Source organism: Anopheles cruzii, chromosome 3 (genome assembly GCF_943734635.1).
Source record: "Anopheles cruzii chromosome 3, idAnoCruzAS_RS32_06, whole genome shotgun sequence".
Classification (NCBI taxonomy): Eukaryota; Metazoa; Arthropoda; class Insecta; order Diptera; family Culicidae; genus Anopheles; species Anopheles cruzii.
In genome coordinates this window covers 595,795-609,540 of record NC_069145.1, presented here as the reverse complement: position 1 = coordinate 609,540, position 13,746 = coordinate 595,795, and the positions used below count along the sequence as shown (strand labels likewise).

Genomic DNA, 13,746 nt, shown 5'->3' with positions numbered 1-13,746 from the left:
TGGCACCGTAGACCATCAGTGTTGGTTACGGAGCTACAGTTAATCATGAAGACGTTCATCCTGCTGTCGTTGTTCGTGGCCGGCGCTCTGGCTGGATCCACCGAGGACGATTGGTGGTCCAAGCAGGTCCGCATTGACGCTGGCAGCATTGCCGAGAACAATGGCCGTATCGTCGGAGGTTCAGTGGTCCCAATTAGCCAATTCCCGTACCAACTGTCGCTGCGCCAGAACGGCAACCACATCTGTGGCGCTTCGGTTATCTCGGGCAACTGGGCTCTATCCGCTGCACACTGCACATTCCCGATGCCCAATGTGAACTCGGTAAGTACTCCGCTCGACGCTGCTTATCGTGAAGGTACAAGGTTTGAATGTACGTACTTTCCCTAAACCCTTCCCAGATCTCCTTCCGTGGAGGCAGTGCTAGCCGAACGGCCGGTGGATTGATCTTCCAGGCCGCCCAGATCATCAACCACCCGCAGTACAACAGCAACAATCTGAACAACGATGTCTGCGTCATCCGTATCACCACCTCCTTCTCTGGTGCCAATATTGCGTCGATCCGTCTGATTGCCAATGGAGGAAGTTTCGGTGCTGGTACCAACAGCGTCGTCTCTGGATGGGGTCTTACCGCTCCGGGAGGATCTCTCCCAGTCGACCTACGCGCAGTCAACATCCCAGTCGTTGCCCAGGCCACTTGCAGCTCTCAGTGGGGAGCTGGACGCATCACCGCCGCGTAAGTATCCGATCGGCAGGGTTCCAGAGGTTCAAGCCGCTGATATCCTTCGCGTTTCTTTTCAGTATGGTTTGCGCCGGCGCTACTGGACGCGACTCGTGCAACGGTGACAGCGGTGGCCCGCTGGTCGCTGGTGGACAGCAGTTCGGCGTTGTCTCGTGGGGAGCTGTGCAGTGCGGTGGTCCACTCCCAGGAGTGTACGCCAACGTTGGAAACGCTGCCATCCGTAACTTCATTTCGTCGAACACCGGAGTATAAAGACTCTCTCTGCAGGGAGTTTGTGTACTGAAATTTTTGAAGTATAAAAAACAGTAAAGCAACCAAAACTATGCTATTATTTTCTTTAGCTTGGTCAAACTACCAAGGAGTGGGGTCGGCTGGTGTACTCCTGATTAGTATAATTCGGAGGAGTCCTTACTCCGGCCTTGGAATATTTGATTAGATGGGACCACCATAGGCTAGTTCTACGGTTTTATTTCTCGTGGCCAACGGTTGAGCTACACGACTTTGGAGTCGGCAGAAGTGCCAGAGTCTAGCTTCGGGAACGAGTTGTTGGAGATTCACCTCCTGAATAAATCATTTCTCAGACCTTCTGTCTACTGAGTACCATTCTGCACATGTTTTATGCGCAACAGCCTATTAGTGCGATTAGGTTTAACAAAAGACTCCCTTCCATAGCTTTACAATCGAAGTCTTTATTTGATGGACTAACGGAACTCAGGGTAAACGCCCTTTACCGGTTCTGTTGTGGAACTGACACACTGAATAATGATTTCGTTGAATCATAGCAATCTCTGCACAGATACCACAGGCGCCATTGATTTTGGTCCTATCTAATCAACTACAAGTTATCATTATTCGAAAAAGTCCCGCACGGTGATCGTATGCAAACGAAAACTCTCAGTTGATGTTGTACGTGGCTGGAAACAGCATCCGACATCGCGATGGAAGTACGCGTCGAACTAATGGTGTGCCTGTTGCTCTTGGTAGCCTGGGGCTCCTGCAATCCTAGGGGTCGCCTTAAGGAAAACCTTTCACTACTTCCTTCGGCTGTAGTGGCAGAAAGGGCCAAAATCGTCGGTGGGTACGATGCTCGGATCGAGGAGTTCCCTTACCAGCTATCCCTGCGTCGACGAGGTGCTCACGGCTGCGGAGCATCGATAATTGCCTTGCGCTGGGCGTTATCAGCAGCTCACTGCACGTTCCCAACCCCGGAACTGGATGTGGTAGGGAGCGGTCGTTAATCCTAGTTCCAAAGTACCTAAAGTGCCGTTCTTTCAGCTAACGCTACGAGCCGGTAGTGCCAATCGCTTAGCCGGCGGAACCATCTATTCAGTGGAGCAAATCATCAACCATCCTCTTTACAGTGACTACACGATGGAGTTTGACGTTAGCCTTGTACGTGTCGGTTCGGACTTGGTAGGCCAGTTTATCACGACAGTTACCTTACCACCTGCGACGAGCGGGTATGCTCCCGGTACGAGAGTAAATGTTTCGGGCTGGGGCCTTCAGACCGTCCCAGGCGCGCTACCAGTTCAACTTCAATGGTTCGACGTTCCGCTGATAAGTACCGAGGAGTGTCGCAACTACTGGCCTTCAGACTGGATCACAGAGGAGTGAGGGTCTTACCGAACCAATCATTGCGATGTAAGACACATTCAAAATTGTTTCGTTTGTTTTTCATCAGAATGCTGTGCGCCGGCGAAGTCGGTCGTGACACGTGCAACGGAGACAGTGGCAATCCACTAGTAGTGCACGGATACCAAATGGGCGTCTCGTCCTGGGGATCGAATGATTGTTCCGGTAGACAGCCTGCAATATACGCCAGCACTGCGCATCCGACAATCCGAAGCTTCATCCAGGAGCACGCAGGCGTTTAAAGTCCGAAACCATCTATAAATGTTTATGGCAGCAAATAGGTGTTATGAGTTTGTTAAACAAACTTCCGAAATATGCTTGCGCCGAGTGCGGATCCACACCAATACATATTTCCGGCCTTATCAGCGATAACAGGGTTCAGTAACTGCTCGCACTTATCGTCTACCGTTTATGATACGGCACATTATGCTATCGTCTACAACGCTAAATCAGAACTTATCTCTTTCTGCCCTTTGTATCAATAAAACGCCCGGTTCGCGGCACCAGAACTTGAACCACGATTTTACGATCAAAGACTTCGTAATAATAAGAAAACACATTTCTAATATGGCACATTGACACAAATATCCCGAAGCTAAGCGTTTATTCAGACACTGGCATAAACTTTGATAAACGCTCGAACTTCATCGTTGGTAAGCGCCGTGTACACGCCCGGAAGGTTGATGGCACAAGTATTCGAACCCCATGAGACGATACCAATTTGATACCCGTTCAGTATCAACGGGCCACCGCTGTCTCCGTTGCAGACATCCTTGCCCACTTCGCCGCCACCGGCGCAGAACATGCTGCAAGAGAGAAAGGCTGTAAGCATGGTCGATCGGACACCACGAGGACGAACTGCGCATCCTTACCGCTCCGTTATCTGGTCTATCCACGACGCCGCACACAACGAGCGCTGTTGAAGGTACACTTGTAGCGATTGCAGTATTAGGGGCGTATAACCATCTTCCGCAGTGCCCCAGCCAATTACGGTGGCGGTCGAAGGGATAGGATACACCGTGTGGGTGTCCGCCAATGCTATCGCCTGGATGCGGTCAATGAAAAAGGATGCGGTCACGTGTATTACCGCCACATCGTAATCCAACGTTTGCCGATCGAACTTCGGATGCAGATAGTATTCGTCCGCGTTGAAAATATAGCCACCAGCCAGGCGATGCGGAGTCCCGCCTCGGAACGTGATCTGCAAATGGTTTTGTGAGCAAACCCGCTACGCACGTCGCGTTCTCTGCACACTTACTCCAGCCGGATAGGTGGCATCATCTAAGCAGTGGGCTGCACTCAATGCCCAGCGTGAGGAAATGACCGATGCACCACATATGTGCGTTCCCTCGTGGCGCAGCGACAGCTGGTACGGATAGGTATCAATGGAAGCAGAGTCTCCACCGAAAATAAACGGCGATGGGGCGTCACGGTCCATTTCCGGTTTCTCGTACTCGATCGTTTCATTCTTGGGCCACAGGCGGTGTTTGATCAGCAAACGAAACAGGGCCGGCTGACGCGAGTAGTAGTAATTTTGATGATCTACAAATTGGTACGCCACACATGTTTAAACACAAATGAACCCGTTAACCTTACGCGTATTGTTGCCAGTTTACCGATAATAGAACTAAACACTGGTCCCACCAACAGGGCCAATAGGAAGGCCCGCGGCATTTTCGAGCAGACCAGCCTCTGCCTCACTAACTTTCAAATTTTTAAGCCAAACTTAGTTTTCGGTCACCAACCAATGACAGTCCGCACGGGATGTGCAGAGGCTTATATTAAAAAATCTCAAACAGAGCTTTATCTTACACTTTTAGCATCTGCAAACAAGAGATATGTGAGGTGACCGGTTATCTCTCGCGAACCTGCCCGTTGCTACAGCGCGTCACAAAGTCAGACCCAGCATCAACACCCGATTCCGTCGGGCGATCCCATTTCGTATCCAAGCCTCTGCGACTACGGTGACGGCGTCCTCGGCGAAGGAGAGTGAACCGAATCAACAGCTTCCACCACAAAACACTCCGTTCAACAACGTCACCGACAAATATCAACCGGTCCGTGCTTATCAGACGACGCACGATGAAATGCAAAATAAAAGGAAGCAAATGTGTTTACTTTCGCGTCTACCGAAACTAACATTAAAGAGAAATCAGTCTACACAGAGAAAGTGACTACAATAGTTGCAGATTGATCAAATTTGTATCCGCAAGGAACCTGGTGATTGGAAGTGGCACATTTGCGTGAAAGGACATCCACAAAGCCACGTGGGTGTCCCCGGATGGAGTTACTTCCAATCCAATCACGGTTTGATTGATCGGCGACATCAATCGAGACTGCTAAACGTCAGAACGTTTCGGATTTGGCCTTTCGACTCAGATCGCTGCCTGGTTGGCTCTGTGATCCGATGTACTCGCCCAAGTACAAGGGGCGGAAATAACGCACAGACTCGAAGTTACGTTTCTTTCTAAACGCAGATCGAAACGCACGGTTCGGCTGTTTGGAGAAGACTGAATTTATTACTTTCAAAATAGGTGTTAGCGGGTGTTAGTTTTCTGCTGGCACCTGCTGCCGGGCTGCCAGCGTGGGAAATAGTCCTTGGCTTGACCGCTGACATTTCATGCTGCCTGTTGGTTATGCTGTCGCGGCGCTGCCGGTCGGTACCCGTGACGTTGCTGTCTGGATTCGCATAACTGCAGCTATAGCGGTTCTGGCAAGCCTGGGAACAATGAGTCGGTGTGGATGAGCTGCTTACGACCGTAACTTCGATTCAATACGGACTCCCTGAAACAAGAACGGATGCAAGAGTTGTACAAACAGGCCATCCGGGAATAGCTGCAACCACTAAATGAAGGGGCAAGTACGAACGAGAGATGGAACGCTTTAAGAACATGCGTAAGGAACTGTGCCCAAGAAGTCTTGGGCACGCGTCGTGGTAAGACCAGATCTGGCTAGTAAAGTATTAAAGTATTTCGTTCATTGTTATCTTAAACAAATTTTCCATAAAGTTGTAAATCTTAAGTTTGGACATTTCAATTTGTGAAGAAGCGTATTATTTAATTGGAGAAAATGAAGCTTTCCATACCATCCAATTCAGGGTTATATTTTGAATGATGCTTAGTGTCAAATTCACAGCTCAAACCTGCAAATTTAAGAATACTACCTTTTTAAGTTAAATATTTTTTTACAGGAAAAGGTTTTCTTAAGTGTGACAAACAATTTAATTAGTTATTTATTGACTTTCTCAAAAATAGGAAAAAATACCCCTGTGATAAATCCATTAGATCAGTGGTCTCAAACTGGTGGTCCGCGGAATATATAATTACGTTATACTAGTCAGGATAGTCAACAAAAAATCACAAGAAAATGTTCTTATCGGTTCAGCTGCCGGCACAGAAGTGACCGATACGTTATTTAAAATCCAAACCAAATCAAAGTGCGTAAAATTCAATAAAAAAAAAATTTCTTTATGTGCTGCGGCCCGCTGACTAGCTGTTACTTTCCAATGCGGCCCACATGCTAATATAAGTTTGAGACCACTCCATTAGATCTACCATTAGGCTACACTTCCAAAAGTAGGCACAGTCATTAAAACAGCCAGGCGAACAAATTGCATAGACATAGGCGCTGAGGCAACAATCAGACCCAGGTATCAACCTAGCCAGTATCCACGCTAAGGTGAGCCGAAAGGCACCAGCTGGGACTGAAATGAACAGAGTCTTCCAGTTCCAGATCTGAATTCAATTCTGTTTTATTTCGCATTTGTCCGTGGTTTATATAGTGTTTTACAATTTGTTCTTAACCTATGGTTTAATGAGCGAGAATGAGGCGACTCGTTGTCGTGTGTCGCTTAAGGAAATTTTGCCGCTTCCTACTTGTTCTTTCGTATTGAACCCTTAATACTTGGTCATCATTTTTCGGTGCCTTGGTGGCCCGCTTGTCGAGCGACACTTGCCCTAGTATGAACCGCGCATCGGCTTTAGCAAGCGCATGGATTGTTGCGCATCGCGACACTTCATACCTGTGCTTGCAAACATTTAGATAGGTTATCGATTTTGGTGGTAGCTGCTAGGGATGCAATGTATTGTCCTTCACTCGCATCTCACAACCGCTAACCCACGACTACTATGCGGGGGATACTCTCCTATGACGCGTGCTGGCAGTCAAGGACTTAGGTGTTATACTCGACGCCAAACTATCGTTCACCGATCACTACGAGGACATTATCAAGCGGGCCAATCGTACTTTAGGTTTACTGTTTAAAATGACTGAAGAATTTGACGACCCTATGTGCGTGAAGGCTACTGTTCCCTCGTCAGATCTACACTCGAATCGAACGCAATCGTCTGGTCACCCTATCAGTCGAGTTGGAGGCAATCCAGCGGAAATTAACGCGCTATGCGGTGAGGAAGCTGCCATGGATTAGCTACAACAACACGCCTGACTACAACGTACGCTGCCTCCTCCTAGGACTTGAATCTCTTCAAAACCGTCGACGAAACCACCAGGCGATCTTTGTTGCGAAGTTGCTCTTGGGTGGCATTGACGCACCAGCACTCCTGGAAAGGATCAGTTTGAGTGTTCCCCGACATACAGCTCGTTACCGTCAACCGTTGTCAACTCAGCGCTCAACTCACCAATACGCCGGCCACGAGCCCATGGCTGCTATGTCTCGATGTTTTAACTCCGTGGCGTCACTTTTCGACTTCAATCTGTCTTTGACTGACTTCAGGGAGCGTCTGCGATTCGCTTAGTCTTATGTTGCGTGCAACTGCTTGACAATGTACAATTCACTGCTCATCTAGCCAATGCTGGCCAATGAATTTTAATAATAAACAAACAAACAAACAAACAAACAAGACCTCATTCCAATCATGTGTTTATGATTTCGCAGGGGAGCGTAGGAATGGTGTACATGTGCTTTGTAACAAATAATTTCGGTTTAGGAACGGTTTACCCAAAAAGGCCTTTAGGTATGCGTTACGGGAATGCGTTCAGCAAATGCGTTTAAGGTGTGCGTTTAGAGATTGCGTCGGGCACTTAAACGGGTTAAAAACGATTACTCGCCATCCGGTCTCATGCCTGAGTGCCAAAACCGCGTGGAGCAAAGGTGCAGCCATACCGCATGGAGATAAGAAGTGAGCAGTCGATTGTGAAGGGGCAAGAAGATTAGAGTCGATTGCGAAGAGGCAAGAAGATAAGAGTCGATTGGGAAGAGACCAAGAGAGGAATGAACAATACAAAATTTCGGCTCGAGGCCTGAAATTGTTGAAAAACAGAACAGCTTACTTAAATCTATGTGTACATTGGTGCACATCTATGCCACACGAGTATAAATAAAGCATGAACCGCCTCAGAAATCAATCAGTCTGAAGGCGGAGTTCAAACCGATAACCTCGTGTTAGAGTTTTCTTCTCCGAACGGAACCGTTCACGTCCTCCCCCTGCAACAAGTGATAAGGGCGGTGAGTAAGGCGGCGTTGGCGGGTCACGTAACATGGCGCCCCGTGACGAGGGTACCAGTTTTGCAACGTTAACACCCCACCTTTCTGAGGTTTAGGGTTTAGTGGCTATACTAGATTTGGCATAGATGAGTTCATAAAACAGTGGAGTTAACCATACTAAAAAAAACTTGCTCTCACAAATGTTATGTAAAATGGTGGAAACTGCCTATATTAAAGGTGTTTTTAATAATACTTATTTACATATAAGATCATACCCTCTTGAGAAATGAGAAAAAAATAAAATAAATTTCAGTAAAATAGGTTAACAAAACAATAATCTTAAAAGTAAAGTAGTAAATAAATGCTTTTTTATTAGTACAGATTTGTAATTCAAACACACAAATTAATTACCAGAAAATAGAATGCTAGAATACGTATGCACTGCTGATTTTTCTGATTACAAGATGATCAAGCTTAATATGATATTATACTTAGGTTTAATATTAACAACAAATTATGCTTAAAACACAGCATCCAGAAGATTACTTGAAAATAGAAGGGGTTGTTAGTTCAAAAATGACTGAACAAGTAAGAAAAGAGAAGCAGACAGAGCAAAGATCTGATGTTCAGCAACCTGGATCTTCTAATCATGAAAAAAGTAAGATGGCAAATGAACTGCGAGAAGAATTTATAACGGTTTTTGTTAAGAAATTTGAAGAAAATTTAAATGAGTTCAGAGAAGAGGACGCTGTAGCAGCAACACCAAAATCAGGTGGAACAAGAAGCATAGTAGCAGCAGGAGGAGCAGGAGCCGGTGCAGCTATTGGATTTGTATCAGGTATACCAGGAGGATCGGGAGGGGGATCCACAGTAGGACGAAGATTTACTAGCATTGTTTTTGATCATTATAGTGGTAGAGGTCATAGACAAAAAGCTATAAGGATTACCGATGTATTTAGACAGATAGAGAATGGTTCTATTAGGAGAACATTGGTTGAAGCTGGTATTTATATTTTTCGTAGTTTTGAAAGTCAATTTATTACAGTTAACTGATGCTAATGGAATTCCGGCAAGAGCAATGGTAAAGTTAGCAGCAGATGCTATGGACAGAGCAATAGATTTTATAGATGACTATAAGAACAAAAATCTAAGTACGAATGAAAAAGATTTTTGTGATTTGATAACTAAAGGTGTCATTTTAGGTAAGTCAAAAAAGGATCTGGTGCTCGGGTTGCTCATTTTTTTAAAGCGGATAAACTTATTAAAGTATATATACCAGAATGGATAAAAAGCCTTATACCTAAGCCTGGGCATACAGTAAAAAATGAAAGAGAAAAATGGAAAACTGCAGATTTGTATGAGGGAGTAGGTTTAGTAACAATTAATGACAACGGTGTTTGTGACAAATACTACAGAAAAATAGATGGAGGTAATCCTGAAAAATATGGTTATCGTCTTCCTTTTGAATGGGAGAACATAGACGACCTTTTAAATGGGTCATATTACATAGAATATGAGCAGAGACCATCAGAAGAACATAGATATACTTTAAAGTTAAATTCAGAAGAGATAAAGCAAGAAATAGAATGGATGTTACAAAAAATTAATGATAAAGATAAAGTTGGACAAGTGGAAGTAAAAGACTTTAAAGAGTTAGTCAAAAGAATAGTTAGTCAAAAAACTAGTACCAAAGAGAAAGTTTGGTTTGATGTGAAAGAACCAGTCAAATCATTTACTGGAAGAGATGAAGAGTTAAAAACTTTGCATAATGCATTACAAAGTAATAGTGGGCAAGCAGTAATATCGCAAATAGCCTGTATTAGTGGTTTAGGAGGGATAGGTAAAAGTGAATTGGCTAGAAAGTACGCTTTCAAGTACACAGATGTTTATAAAGGCAATCTTATATGGATAAACGCTGAAACAGAAGAAAGTGTAAAGAAATCGTTTCAAGAATTAGCTTATGAGTTAAAAATCCCTGTTTTGGAGGAAAAACATGTTTTATCTACGGTTAGAAACCGATATGATGAACCACAGAGTGAGCAGCAACAAACAAACAGACAAATGCACGAAAGAGATATCAAATCTATCATTAAAGACGTATATAAACAATTTGAGGATACGAAAAGTCTGTTTATTTTTGATAACGTTGAAGAATATAAGGATGTAAAACAATTTTTACCATTATCTCCACCATCTGGTAATAAACCTTATATACTAATTACTTCTCGTAATCAAAATTGGGACGTAGGTGAAGAGGGAAATATAGTGGTAGTACAATTGAATAATTTTACTACAGAGGAAGCTACAGAATTCATAAAGAAAGCGTTAGACATAAATGATGGTTCGCAAGTCGAAAAAATTGAGGAATTAGCAGAAACATTACAAAGGTTTCCACTAGCTTTACGGCAAGCAGCAGAATACATAAATGAGCGAAGTAACAAGTCAAAAAAGAGAACAGTAAAAAGATTTGGGATTAACGACTATTTAGAAGAATATAAGAAAGAGGCAAAAAAAACATACTTACTTGATTTTAAACCAAAGCATGGAAATGACCGTTATATTAAAACAGTGTACACAACCTGGCAATTAACACTTACAAACATAGAGCAAAAAGAAGAGAGTGGTAAGAAAGCGATAGAAATAATGGATATTATTGCTTATCTTGATCCTGATAAAATTTATATAGAAAGATTGTTTTCAAGTTTAGAAGGAGATGAAGATAAGTTATGGAACGCCGTTGAGCTACTTGAAACGTATTCAATGATCAATCTAAAGGCGGGAATATCAAGTGTACATAGATTAGTACAGGAAGTAATAAGATTGGAATTGGAATTAAAAGGAATGGAAGAAGAAGTTTTAAGAAAAGCTTTAGAATTAGTAACAAGTGCTAATTTAGTTATCGAAGATGCAAATCATATTACGTCTATTTGGGGCCATGCAAGTGAGTATGATAAATTAATCAATAATTTTTATAATTCTATCTATGGTGAAGATAAAAATACTCCACTACATTTGCTTGCTAGAAGTGGTAAAAAAAAAACAGTTGAAGCTATATTAACAAACATAGAGAAAAATCGCTCAAATAAAGTAAGTGATGTCATTAATGCTAAAAATAATTATGGCAATACTCCTCTCCACATTGCTGCTTTGAATGGTAACTTGGAAACCGTAAAGTATCTAGTAGACGAAAAGAATGCTGATTTTAATGTACAGGATAAAGAAGCCAATACTCCTCTCCACTTAGCAGCTTTTGTTGGTCACTTGGAAACCGTAAAATATCTAGTAGACGGAAAGAAGGCTGATTTTAATACAGTGACAACAAATGGCAGCACTCCTCTCCACTATGCTGCTTTGAGAGGTCACTTGGAAACCATAAAGTATCTAGTAGATGAAAAGAAGGCTGATTTTAATGCAGTGCAAAATGATGGCAGGACTCCTCTCCAATTAGCTGCTGTGAATGGTCACTTGGAAACCGTAAAGTATTTAGTAGACGAAAAGAAGGCTGATTTTAATGTACAGGATAAAGAAGGCAGGACTCCTCTCTTCTTCGCTGCTTTTAATGGTCACTTGGAAACCGTAAAGTATCTAGTAGACGAAAAGAAGGCTGATTTTAATGTACAGGATAAAGAAGGCAGGACTCCTCTCCAATATGCTGCTTTTAATGGTCACTTGGAAACCGTAAAGTATCTAGTAGACGAAAAGGAGGCTGATTTTAATGTACAGAATAGGAATGGCCGCAGTCCTCTCCACAATGCTGCTTTTAATGGTCACTTGGAAACCGTAAAATATCTAGTAGACGAAAAGAAGGCTGACTTTAATGCAGTGACAAAAGATGGCAGGAATCCTCTCCAATTCGCTGCTTGCAATGGTCACTTGGAAACCTTAAAGTATCTAGTAGACGAAAAGAAGGCTGATTTTAATGTACAGGATGAAGAAGGCAGGACTCCTCTCCACGATGCTGCTTTGGATGGTGACTTGGAAACCGTAAAGTATCTAGTAGACGAAAAGAAGGGTGATTTCAATGTACAGGATAAAGGAGGCAGGACTCCTCTCCAATATGCTGCTGTGAATGGTCACTTGGAAACCGTAAAGTATTTAGTAGACGAAAAAAACGCTGATTTTAATGCAGTGCAAAATGATGGCAGTACTCATCTCCATTTCGCTGCTTTAAATGGTCACTTGGAAACCGTAAAGTATCTAGTAGACAAAAAGAAGGCTGATTTTAATGTACAAGATAAAGAAGGCAGGGCTCCTCTCCACTTCGCTGCTATAAATGGTCACTTGGAAACCGTAAAGTATCTAGTAGACGAAAAGAAGGCTGATTTTAATGCAGTGCAACATGATGGCAATACTCCTTTCCACTTCGCTGCTCTAAATGGTCACTTGGAAACCGTAAAGTATCTAGTAGACGAAAAGAAGGCTGATTTTAATGCAGTGAACAATAATGGCAGGACTCCTCTCCAATTAGCTGCTTCTGATGGTCACTTAGAAACCTTAAAGTATCTAGTAGACGAAAAGAAGGCTGACTTTAATGGAATGGGAAATGATGGCAGTACTTCTCTCCACGATGCTGCTTTACATGGCCACTTGAAAACCGTAAAGTATCTAGTAAACGAAAAGAAGGTTGATTTTAATGTACAGGATAAAGAAGGCAAGACTCCTCTCTTCTTCGCTGCTTTTAATGGTCACTTGGAAACCGTAAAGTATCTAGTAGACGAAAAGAAGGCTGATTTTAATGTACAGGATAAAGAAGGCAGGACTCCTCTCTACTACGCTGCTTTTAATGGTCACTTGGAAACCGTAAAGTATCTAGTAGACGAAAAGGAGGCTGATTTCAATGTACAGAATAGGAATGGCCGCAGTCCTCTCCACAATGCTGCTTTTAATGGTCACTTGGAAACCGTAAAGTATCTAGTAGACGAAAAGAAGGCTGACTTTAATGCAGTGACAAAAGATGGCAGGAATCCTCTCCAATTCGCTGCTTGTAATGGTCACTTGGAAACCTTAAAGTATCTAGTAGACGAAAAGAAGGCTGATTTTAATGTACAGGATGAAGAAGGCAGGACTCCTCTCCACGATGCTGCTTTGGATGGTGACTTGGAAACCGTAAAGTATCTAGTAGACGAAAAGAAGGGTGATTTCAATGTACAGGATAAAGGAGGCAGGACTCCTCTCTACTGCGCTGCTTTACATGGTCACTTGGAAATCGTAAAGTATCTAGTAGACGAAAAGAAGGCTGATTTTAATGCAGTGCAACATGATGGCAGTACTCCTCTCCACTTAGCTGCTTTTATTGGTCACTTGCAAACCATAAAGTATCTAGTAGACGAAAAGGAGGATGATTTTAATGTGCAGGAACATCAAGAGATTAAAGATGTATTTGAACATTACAATCGGCAACAAGAAGTTGAGTCTACAGATCAAGGAGAAGCTTCAGGCGCAGTACAAGAATGTTTACCATGTACAAGTTCAGGTGGCCATAGTAGAAGAATAAGAGAAGCTAAGGAATGTGAATTCTCCTGGGATGATGGAGTTTAATTTAACGAAGAAAAAGATGAAATAAGAGATCTCAGTTAGATCAAGATCGATAGTGAAAAGTTCATTCGTTATCTTGCAAATCTACCAGAGGAAAAACGTTTTCAGCTTATTCAATTAGCAAGTGAGGTTAAAATTGGAGGAAATTCTTGAGGCCTTGTGAGTAAGCTTCCCAATAATCAGAGAGTCATGAATCACTTGAATGCAATGGGAAGGGTTCCAGGTATGACTATGCATGGAATGATGGCTAAGAATGTTTTAGCTGATTTTCTAAAAGGTAATTATCAAGGCGTAGCTATCAATGCAGAATTCATTGTTGATGGTCAAGGGTTTGCTAAGGTAGTTCAAGCTGCATCTGGAAGAACTGGAATTAGCCTCAGAAGGAAAACTATTTCTT

The 13,746-nt window shown here is 43.1% G+C and overlaps 3 protein-coding genes across 3 annotated transcripts in view; 2 read left to right on the top strand and 1 right to left on the bottom strand.

The window, feature by feature from the left end:
- The first annotated feature begins 45 nt into the window (after positions 1-45).
- Positions 46-991, top strand: LOC128272566 (trypsin alpha-3-like). Its single transcript, XM_053010393.1, has 3 exons — positions 46-321; positions 399-733; positions 799-991. The coding sequence occupies exons 1-3, from the start codon at positions 46-48 to the stop codon at positions 989-991; spliced, it is 804 nt and encodes a 267-aa protein (XP_052866353.1).
- Positions 992-1,677: 686 nt separating this feature from the next.
- On the top strand, positions 1,678-2,613 carry LOC128274439 (trypsin-7-like). The gene is made up of 3 exons (XM_053012644.1): positions 1,678-1,959; positions 2,015-2,349; positions 2,421-2,613. Exons 1-3 carry the CDS (start codon positions 1,678-1,680, stop codon positions 2,611-2,613), a joined length of 810 nt encoding a protein of 269 aa, XP_052868604.1.
- Positions 2,614-2,978: 365 nt separating this feature from the next.
- The window catches only part of LOC128274436 (trypsin 3A1-like), a 27,600-nt gene continuing 16,832 nt past the window's right edge, over positions 2,979-13,746 (bottom strand). Inside the window, exons 3-5 of the mRNA XM_053012641.1 lie at positions 3,630-3,913; positions 3,244-3,572; positions 2,979-3,177 (exon numbers count right to left, since the gene is read on the bottom strand). Of these exons, the coding sequence (XP_052868601.1) occupies positions 2,979-3,177; positions 3,244-3,572; positions 3,630-3,913 (812 nt within the window). The remainder of the gene's footprint in view (positions 3,178-3,243; positions 3,573-3,629; positions 3,914-13,746) is intronic.

Bases quoted from the DNA above. Each gene is read 5' to 3' on its own strand.
- LOC128274439 (XM_053012644.1), top strand. From the start codon at position 1,678: ATGGAAGTACGCGTCGAACTAATGGTGTGCCTGTTGCTCTTGGTAGCC. The intron at 1,960-2,014 runs GTAGGGAGCGGT...CCGTTCTTTCAG, and splicing joins CAACCCCGGAACTGGATGTG to CTAACGCTACGAGCCGGTAG. The intron at 2,350-2,420 runs GTGAGGGTCTTA...GTTTTTCATCAG, and splicing joins TCAGACTGGATCACAGAGGA to AATGCTGTGCGCCGGCGAAG.
- LOC128272566 (XM_053010393.1), top strand. From the start codon at position 46: ATGAAGACGTTCATCCTGCTGTCGTTGTTCGTGGCCGGCGCTCTGGCT. The intron at 322-398 runs GTAAGTACTCCG...AACCCTTCCCAG, and splicing joins CGATGCCCAATGTGAACTCG to ATCTCCTTCCGTGGAGGCAG. The intron at 734-798 runs GTAAGTATCCGA...GTTTCTTTTCAG, and splicing joins GCTGGACGCATCACCGCCGC to TATGGTTTGCGCCGGCGCTA.